The sequence below is a fragment of the Carlito syrichta genome, unplaced genomic scaffold, assembly GCF_000164805.1.
Source record: "Carlito syrichta isolate Samal-C Ts95f unplaced genomic scaffold, Tarsius_syrichta-2.0.1 Scaffold309719, whole genome shotgun sequence".
In the NCBI taxonomy this organism is placed as follows: domain Eukaryota; kingdom Metazoa; phylum Chordata; class Mammalia; order Primates; family Tarsiidae; genus Carlito; species Carlito syrichta.
Window position 1 is genome coordinate 133,273 of NW_007253815.1, and position 10,267 is coordinate 143,539.

Below are 10,267 nucleotides of genomic sequence, written 5' to 3' on the forward strand. Positions count from 1 at the left end.
TTTTTTTTTTTTTTTTTTTGAGTTGGAGTCTCACTCTGTCGCCCAGACTGGAGTGCAGTGGCCGCTCCCGGCCACAGCAGCCTCGACATGCTGGGCTCCGGCGATCCTTCCGCCTCAGCCTTCCGAGTAGCTGGAATTACAGGCATGCGCTACCACGCCCGGCTGATTTTTTGATTTATTGTAGAGATGAGGTCTTACTGCCCAGGCGGGTCTCGAACCCACGGGCTCAGGCAATTCGCTCACCTCAGCCTCCCAAAGGCACGGGATTACAGGTTGAGCCACCGAGCCCGGCTGAACCAATAAATCTTGAACCAATAAGTCTCCTAGTCCTTGTCAAAGGCTCTGTGTGTTTGGGTATACCTTTAGTGCTCTGGCAGTTTAAAACTCTGCCTTAGCTTTCACTTCTTGCTTGTGCAAAGCCTCGAGGTCAGCCAGAGATGTTAGGGTAGGGCCTTCTTGGGCCCTTAAAGGCATGTGCACAACCTTACATATGTGCATGATTTCTAGATTCCAAGAACTGTTTTGTAATTTTTCAGATTCTCCTATGGGCCTCTAATTCTTGCTTTTATTTTTTTTCTAATTCATAGATTCTCCTGTGGGCCTCTAATTCTTACTTTTATTTTTTTTATTTTTTTCAGCATCTTATTTGCCCCATTGCTTCCTCAAGCAACTGTGATGCTAAGTCATTGCTGCTGATTATTTTTGGCAAACATCCTCAGGATAAGGCTGTCGTCCCAGAGTGCACTGAATATAGTAAAATTCATATGAGTTTTCAGGGTAGAACCTTTTCAAAGAAGATCAGGAAAGGCTAAATAATGACAATTTTTTTGAGGATGGGCTTTTCTGAAGAATTTTAAACTTGTTTTGTGACTTTCAGTGGCTGCTAAGGTGCTGTATTTCACCATAGTTGCAAGATTGTTGGGTTTCAAAGCTGCCACAAGTTAAAATGGAAAATACCAGAAGTTAAAATGACTTAAAGCTCATTCTTTTTTCCCGAGATTTGGTTGTCTTTAATAAATATTCCTTAGATTGTTCTAATTCCTTGGTTAATTTTCAGAATTATAAAGAAGTTTATTTTGACCATTTTTGCAATGTTCTCAATGCTTTTATGGAGAAGCACATTTTCAGAGATCCTATTTGGCTATTCCAGAAGTGCTACTTCAGTAACATTCTTATACTTTTAAATTGTGAGGAAAGGTTCTTAAGTGATGAAGATTTCTGAACATATCACTGTAAAAATTAAAGCATTAATCACAAGAATGAGAAATGTGTTTTAATAATTTAATTGTACAATAGTATGATGAATGTAACTCATAGTTGCTCATTAACTAAGTTAGTAAGTTAGTTTTTAAATATATATATTCTTGGAAATATGTGCTCCCAATAATTTAGTTTGTAGACTGTAGTATACAAAGTGAAATGTGACTTTTTTTGCATCAAAGTGATCAAAGCTGTGTCAATAAATTGCATAGTTTCCATTGATAGAACAGTTTCATAAGTAAATTGTTCAACACTGATGACTTGATTAGATGGAAATACTATTCACATCTTTCACAAATATGATATGAGTCAAAAGTCGTTTTTTCCTTGAATTATGCACTGTACTAGTTTAAATTGAGTATGCTTTTTATAATTTTTTTGTACAACATACAACTTATTCTGTATCGATTGCAAACTTGGTTCAGTTGAAGCATTTATTTAGGTTTCATTGCTTAAGATATATATACTTTCATGTGTGTGTGTATATATATTTGTACATACACTATATGTATGTGGTTGTGGTTGTGTGTGTGTGTGTGTGTGTGTGTGTGTATGTATGTATGGAGAGAGAGAGAGAGAGAGACTTAAAAAAGTACAGATTTATTGTCTTACAGGTCTGAAAGTCAAAAGTCTGAAATGTGTTTTACTGGGCTAAAAAGTGTTGGCAGGTCTGTATTTTCCTTCTGCTCTTGTCTTTACCAACTTCTAGAGGCCACTTGCATTCCTTGGAGCAAAGACCCTTCCTCCATCTTCAAAGCCAGCAACATATAGCATCTTCAGATTTCTTTCTCTTTCTCAATGACTTCTTTCATCATCTTGTCTCCTTCTCTGACTTTGACTCTCCTGCCTTCTTCTTTCATTCTAATAATCACCTTTGTAATTCTATTGGGACCTCATGGGTAATGCAGGTTAGTTACCTCATGTCAAGATTCTTGATTTAATCACAGCCACAAAGTGCCTTTTGCAATCTGAGGTAATTTTTCATAGGTTTTTGGCAATTAGAATTTAGATATCTTGCGGGACCTTTTTTTCGCTTACCACAATAAACCTTTGAAGACAAAGGTTTTCTAAGTAAACTTTTAAAAAATCATTATACACTTACACAGAAGTGCTGGCATTATGTGTGTGCAACTTGATGGATTTTCACAAAATAAATTACATATGTATCTGGCTCCTAGAACCAGAAATAGCCCTCAGTATGTCCTTATCATTACCCAGTCTCTTAAAAGCAAAAGTTAGATTTGCCGTTTAAAAAACTTTATGTATGTGGAAATTATATTGTGTGTTCTCTTTTGTGTCTGGCTTTTTTTCCACACACAAGGTTTGTGAAATTATGCTGCTGGGGATCTTAATGGTTTGTTCAATATTATTATGATTTAGTATTTTATTTTAGGAATAGGTTAGCATTTCTAATCCCACTTTATTGTTGAATATTTGGATTGTGTCAGGTGATTGGCTGATATGAATACTGCTCTTACGAATATTCTAGTACATGTCTTTTAGATGCTCCTATGCAGGCATTTATTTTTAGTGGAATTGCTAGGTTACAGGAGAGGCATATGATCATTTTTAGTAGATACACATGGTTTTCCATTGTGGTTGTACCATTTTACACTCACATCAACAATGTGTGATTGTTCTAGTTGTTCTTTGTCTTTATCAGCATTTGATATTATCAGTCTCTTTCATTTTGACCATTCTGTTAAGGTATAATGGTATTCCTTATGGTGCTCATTTGTATTTTCTTGATGCCTAATGAGTTTGAGCATCCTTTCATGTATGCAATGTTTCAAAGATAGGAACATTGTTTTGGGTACATAAATCCATATATAGTAATGTTAAATACCCAATTTTGGTACTGTCTGCTTCTAGGGACAAAGGGATAGGGGAACTTGAGTCAGGGTTCACAGAGAGCCTCAAGTTACAATACTGTCAAATCCAAATTACAAATGGACTTAGGAATACCTTGAAAGGTTTTATTGTGGTAAAATATGTGTAACATAAAATTTGCCATCTTAACAATTTTTGAATGTATATGTTAGTGGCATTAAGTGCATTAAGTTATGTAACTGTTACAAACAATAAAAATTTTAAGAGGTCAATTACCTGCTTAAATCATTTCAGCACCCCACAGTTTTCTTAAATATCAGAGAAGAAACTATTTATACATATTGATAATAAAATTATAAATTCACATATAGAAAACATAAAATTTAGGCTTCAAGTAGTTAAACAATTTAAACAGTTCAGTATTTCAGGTAGAATCTTTCTTGTCAAAGTTGTTAGAAGTTTATAATCTTAAAGAACTTTTAATCTAAAGTTATTAATTCTAATCTTCAAATGAGTGACTCATATTAATTCAACAGTTACTTCTTATGTATTTCTGTCTGTATTGTACCATTCTGAATCATAGTGTGGGCAAGACATTAATTAAAGTGCATGATTTTTGTGGCCTTTACCATAATCATTTTATGGAATAGAAATATTTTTCAGAGCCATCTGAATATTGAGTATGATTACCTGTACTTTTATTTTCACCTTCAGATTATGACTGTACCAAATGACCCTTACACTTTTCTCTCTTGTGGTGAAGATGGAACTGTTAGGTGGTTTGATACACGCATCAAAACTAGCTGCACAAAAGAAGATTGCAAAGATGTAAGAATCTAATTTTTGTATAAACAATGTAGAAATAAATTAAGATTATAATTAAAACTGGACAGTAAATTATCGGAGTGATAAGATTATGGGTGAATATTTTGTTTTGATGAAGTCTTCAATAAGCATATATTTTATAATCACACATTTTTAGAATTTAAATGTTAATATTGTCCAGGTATGGTGGCTCATGCCTGTAATCCCAGCACTTTGAGTAGCCAAGGCTGGAGGATCACTTGAGATCAGGAGTTTGAGGCCAGCCTGGGCAATACAGTGAGATCCCATCTATACAAAAACTAAAATTAAATTAGCCAGGTGTGATGACAAACACCTGTAATCCTATCTACTTGGGAGGCTGAGGTGAGAGGATCACTTGAGCCAGGAATTCAAGTCTGCACTGAGCTCTGATAAGTGTCACTGCACTTTAGCTTGGATGACAAACTGAGACCTTGTCTCTAAAAAAAACAAAGCAAAACTATGAAATAAAATGTTAATATTGAAGTTAAGGAGCTTATAATTTAATTGTACATTTAAAATATATTTATGAAAATTTGCATAATTGTTCAGTATATACTCCTCAGTATTATAAAGATCTGAAGAACTTGTTAATATATCTCACTCATGAAGACAATTTTGACTTAAAAATTGCAGTGATAAAAGCTTGTGGTAGTTTAGTGTTTTTATTCCTGCTTTTTAAACAAAGAATTATATATATATATATATATACATATATATATATATATATAATTTTTAAAAAACTATTTTTAAAGAAATAATGAGATGCCATTCTATCAACATATTTACTCAAGTTTAACTCACTTCTCTAAAGATATATCTTTGCTGTCATTTATTTCACTTTTTTTTTTGAGTTGGAGTCTCACTCTGTAGCCCAGACTGGAGTGCGGTGGCCGCCCCCGGCCACTGCAATCTCGACCTGCTGGCCTCAGCCTTCCGAGTAGGAATTACAGGCATGCGCTACCATGCCCGGCTGATTTTTTGATTTATTGTAGAGATGAGGTCTCGCTGCCCCGGTGGGTCTCGAACCCACGGGCTCAGGCAATCCACTCACCTCAGCCTCCCAAAGGCGCGGGATTACAGGCTGAGCCACCGAGCCCGGCTTATTTCACTTTTTAACACTATTTTATATTAATAAAAAAGCCTGAGAAATCAATCTTTTGACCCCAGACAACTAATTCCAAATGTTTTTCTCTCTCATACATTATTTACAGCACAGTAACTTTTTCTTGGATGATTTTGAAGTGGTAAATGAAATAAGAAGGTATTGCTCAATATATTTGTACTGAAAGTTAACCAAAAAAGCCAAAATACAAAAAAGGAATTACTAAGCAGGTTAAATGCTTGCTAACTAAACCAGTTACCATAATTAACATGTTTTAAGGGCAAGATTACTTAATATTGGGAGTGACAAAAAAAATTGTACACATTTTAAGAGGTGTTCACTGTAATCAGAAATGTCTGTATGCTGATGGTAACCACTTTGAGCACCTCTTGTAATTGCAGAAGTCGAACATGACTTGTATTCATATTGAGTATATTACACTTTTAATACAGTTTTTTCCTTTCTTAAAGTATATATATTTTTGAGATACCCTCAAAATATATATTTGAAGCAGAAGTAAAAGAATACAGAAGGTAGAAATTGAAAAAAAATTCAAGCACAATTTTAATCAGCTTTTATGTTATATATGTATATACACACACATGTATATAGTGTAGTATATGAAAATTTTTAAAAAGTGAATAGGGACAGACAGTGTAAAGAAAAACTGGTAACTAGAGGAATTTTCAACTACTAAAAATTTACAGTTATGAAAGACATTTGGTAAATGAATTCTATATAACAGGACTAATGTTGTAAGGTTAATAATTAGGTAAACCACAAATTTAAAAGAACTTAAAAACATGACTATATTGAGAAGAGTGAGGAGCTAGAGTTGTTTGACAAAATAGTATGATAGCAACAGAGTACCTTAAGAATATATATTTGAATAGTTCTTATATTTTCCAATTCTTCTACAGAGATAAGTAATGATGTTATAGTAAGACCTGTCTTTTGCAGGATTTGTATGTATTTGTGTACTTTGGTTTTCAACTGGCAAGGAGGAAGATTTTATAAGTTAAGAAAAGTATAGAATTTTAAAATCAGCCAACATTTTTGTTGTATTTTAATAGCAATGATTATAATTAAAATATTAGAAATACCATATAAAATGTCATTGATAGTTATAGACAAAGGTGATTATAACTTCATCTTTACTGTTAAGTGGGCCAATAGTAGAAGACATTTTAAGGCCCTTAGTGACTTAGTGATACATTATATGGGTAATATATAAGCTTTTTACCTTTCTAACGGTGCTTATTATTCATGAGTATGGGAATGTTAGCAGGCATTTCTTTTTAAAAAATTTTTTGATAAGTTTATTCTTGATAATAAAAATGTATCGATATGAATTGACTCTGAACAAAACAGGGGTTCAGGGAACCAACACCCCTCTCCAGCAGTTGAAAATCTGTGTATAACTTTTGACCCCCCCAAAACTAAACTAATAGACTAATGTTGACCAATAACATAAACAGCCGATTAGCACACATTTTGTATGTTATATGTATTAGATACTATATTCTTACAATAAAGTAAGCTACAGAAAAGAAAATATTATCAAGAAAATCATAAGAGAAAATACATTTACTATTCATTAAGTGGAAGTGGATTATCATAAAGGTCTTCACATTCGTCAACTTCATGTTGCGTAAGGTGAGGAGGAGGAGGAAGAGGAGGGGCTGGTCTTAAAAAAGTAGACTCTCGAAGTTCAAACCCATGTTGTTCAGGGTCAACTATATAGTCATCTGTATCAGAACTAAATGTCCAACAAAACATTTTTTAACGACTCTGAGTAGAATCTGAGTTTGTAGCTTTGGTTAGCTATAAAAAAGCTTGGAAAAAAAGAAAGAAGGTGAGGGAGAAGGAGGAGAGAAGGAAATTAAGAAAACCACTTTTAGATGAAGAGAAGGTAAACATATTATTTCAGTTGTGGAAATTTTGTTAGAAAATTATGAGATTAAAGAAGATATTTTAATTAAAAGATTAAAGAAACTATTTTCATTTTTCAAAAGGTGAAAGATCATCAACAAAGTGACCAAACAATTGTCCACAGACCCTTCTATTAATATACAGATTCAAAACTAGAAAATTGCAAGTATTTTTCTTGCAATCACTGTTACTGCAGCCTCAAACTGCTGGGCTCAGGCGATCCTTCTGCTTCAGCCTCCCAAGTATCTAGGACCACAGGCATACACCACCACGTCCGGCTAATTTCTAGATTCTTTGCAGAGACAAAGTCTCGCCATGCCACCCCTGCCAGTCTCAAACTCCTGGACTCAGGCAATCCTCTCATCTCAGTTTCCCAACGTGCTGGAGTTATAGGCGTGGAGCCACCATGTCTGGTCTTTAATACATGTTGAAAATTTTTGTGTTCAATTTTCTGAAGCAGAATTCATGAATAGTGTCACGAATACTGTTGTTAAACTTGCTCCATACATATAAATGCTATGACTCGCCACTTTATAGAACTGTTAAAATAAATAGAAGACAGTGAACTTAATGATACTGTGTTTTTTGACCACTGCTTTCTGGTGTGAGCTGTAGAAGAGTTTTACAAAGATTTTTTAGCAGGCATTTCTAAGAAATAATTCAAATTGTATTATAACATCATATGAAATGTAGCTAGTTTTGCAAAAGGATTTTAATTATGGTAATATAAATAATGCGTTTCTCTTTGTAGCTGCTCCTGGTGTAGCATAATTAGTCAGTGTTTTAACCTTATATTTGGGAGTAATTTTTTTCCTCTTCAGAATGTATTTTGTGTTACTTAAGTATTGATTTTTAAAAATATCTACTTTAATTAAGTTTAGTATTTTCATATATATCTTCTTTTGATTGGTATATAGGGAAAGAGAGCAATATGTAGTAGAAATAATCTTGAAGTTGTATTGCAAATTGTAGAGAAAAAGAGTATTTTCCTTAGAGTAATAATTTTCTAAGAAGGAATATTGAATGAGTATACTTATTTTGGTTTCACGTAGACTGAATGTGTTAAAAATAATTTCTTAGAAATCTGAAGAAGAAATGAAAAGAAAAGCATATTGTTTTTCTCCTCATTGTCCTGCTGACTGAATTGGAATTTCTGCAAACGTTTATTTTCTTCTAATTACTAAAGGGAAAATGTTTTAAGTAAGAATCATCTCTACTATATGACTGTATGTAACTGGTATTATGTTATCTTTTGTAGGATATTTTAATTAACTGTCGACGTGCTGCCACATCGGTAGCTATTTGTCCGCCAGTACCATATTATCTTGCTGTTGGTTGTTCTGATAGCTCAGTACGAATATATGATCGGCGAATGCTAGGCACAAGAGCTACAGGTAAAAAGAAACAATTAGACAAAATGTAAGACTATCAGTTCAAAGAGTAAATTTCTATGACGTTTTCAATTAAAATTTTTTTCAATTTGTTATAAAATTTTAGGAAATAGAATTTATTTAAATAATGTGGATTGTTATAAAAAATAGTATTTCACCAAATTTTTCTAAGCCTGTTGGGATGATACTTTTGCAGTTTAACTTACCACTTTAAAAAGTCATAACACCTAATATATTTGTTTCCCAGGACTGCCATAACAAATAAGCACAAACTGTGTATCTTAAAACAACAGAAACTTATTCTGTTACATTTCTGGAGACTAGACATCTGAAATCAAGATGTGTCAGGGTTGGTTTCTACTGAAGACTCCGTTTCATGCCTGTTTCCTAACTTCTGGTGGTTCCTGCCAATCCTTGGCATCTCTTGATTTATAGACTTATTGCTCCAATCTCTGCCTCCGTCTTTACATGCCATTCTTTCCATATGTATCTGTGCCTACATTCACATTTTCCTCTTCTCAGGACACCAGTCATATCAGATTAGGGCCCACCCTATTAGTCTGATAGAGGGTAGGCCCTTATCCCATATGACCTCATTATCTTTAATTACATTTGTAAAGACCCTATTTCATAACAAGGTCACATTCTTAGGTTCTGTGTAGACCTGAATTTTGGGGGACTCTGTCATTTTTCAATCAGAAGGTAATGGCTAATGTGGTAGAGAAAAATTAAAACAGTGATGTGCATATGTATTAAGGTATAGCATATATACCTAATGCTTAGCTTAGTTAAAGTACTGTTAATAATGCTGCAGTAGTGAATTTGAACTTAATATAAACCAGTTATTTTTCCTCTCATTCACTGTGGGAGAAAATTGTTTCCAAAATAACCAATTGAAAGTTAACTTTCATTAGCATTGTCTCAGTAAATGAAGGCCAGGATTACTTATACACACATACCCATATAGACACAAATGTCAAATATGCATTCATATGTTCACATATTTTATATTATTAAAGATAAAGCTGGGCTTGGGCAGAAACCAACATTGTCAGTAAAAATGAACATAAATATTGAGTTGGAGACACCAGATGACTGTTTTTTTAAAACTGTGATTGAGGAGTCCTGTCTATTTGGATATGTACATTTAGGGGAAACAGTTATAATACGAGTATAATATGAAATGACAGGCTTAATTATTGTTTCTCAGCAGATGGAAAACAATTGTGAGATTATATAGACTGTGGGACTCTTAGAATTTTGTATTTCTGAGCTCCCAGAGCACAAAATGTCAGTTTATATTGTATTATATTGAAGACTACCAGAATTAATTAAAACCAGAATAATATTCTTTTTTTTTTTTTGTCTTTTGAGTTGGAGTCTCACTCTGTCACCCAGACTGGAGTGCAGTGGCCGCTCCGGGCCACTGCAGCCTCGACCTGCTGGGCTCTGGCGATCCTTCCGCCTCAGCCTTCCGAGTAGCCGGAATTGCAGGCAAGCGCTACCACGACCGGCTGATTTTTTTTTTTTAATTATTGTAGAGATGAGGTCTCGCCAAGTTGCCCAGGCGGGTCTCGAACCCGCGGGCTCAGACAATCCACTCACCTCAGCCTCCCAAAGGCGCGGGATTACAGGCTGAGCCACCGAGCCCGGCAATATTCTTTTTTTTTTTTTGAGTTGGAGTCTAACTCTGCTGTCCAGACTGGAGTGCAGTGGCCGCTCCTGGCCACCGCAGCTTCGACCTGTTGGGCTCCGGTGATCCTTCCGCCTCAACCCTCCAAGTAGCCGGAATTACAGGCATGTGCTACCACGCCCGGCTGATATTTTTTGATTTATTGTAGAGATGAGGTCTCCCTGCCCAGGCAGGTCTCGAACCCACGGGCTCAGGCAATCCACTCACCTCAGC

General features: G+C 34.7%; 1 protein-coding gene across 2 annotated transcripts in view; it reads left to right on the forward strand.

The window, feature by feature from the left end:
- Nucleotides 1–10,267, forward strand: part of DCAF6 (DDB1 and CUL4 associated factor 6) — a 152,751-nt gene that overhangs the window by 59,705 nt on the left and 82,779 nt on the right. For both annotated transcript variants that reach the window (XM_021717374.1, XM_021717375.1), the window contains 2 exons: nucleotides 3,805–3,918; nucleotides 8,229–8,364. In XM_021717374.1, coding sequence (XP_021573049.1) covers nucleotides 3,805–3,918; nucleotides 8,229–8,364 — 250 coding nt within the window. The remainder of the gene's footprint in view (nucleotides 1–3,804; nucleotides 3,919–8,228; nucleotides 8,365–10,267) is intronic.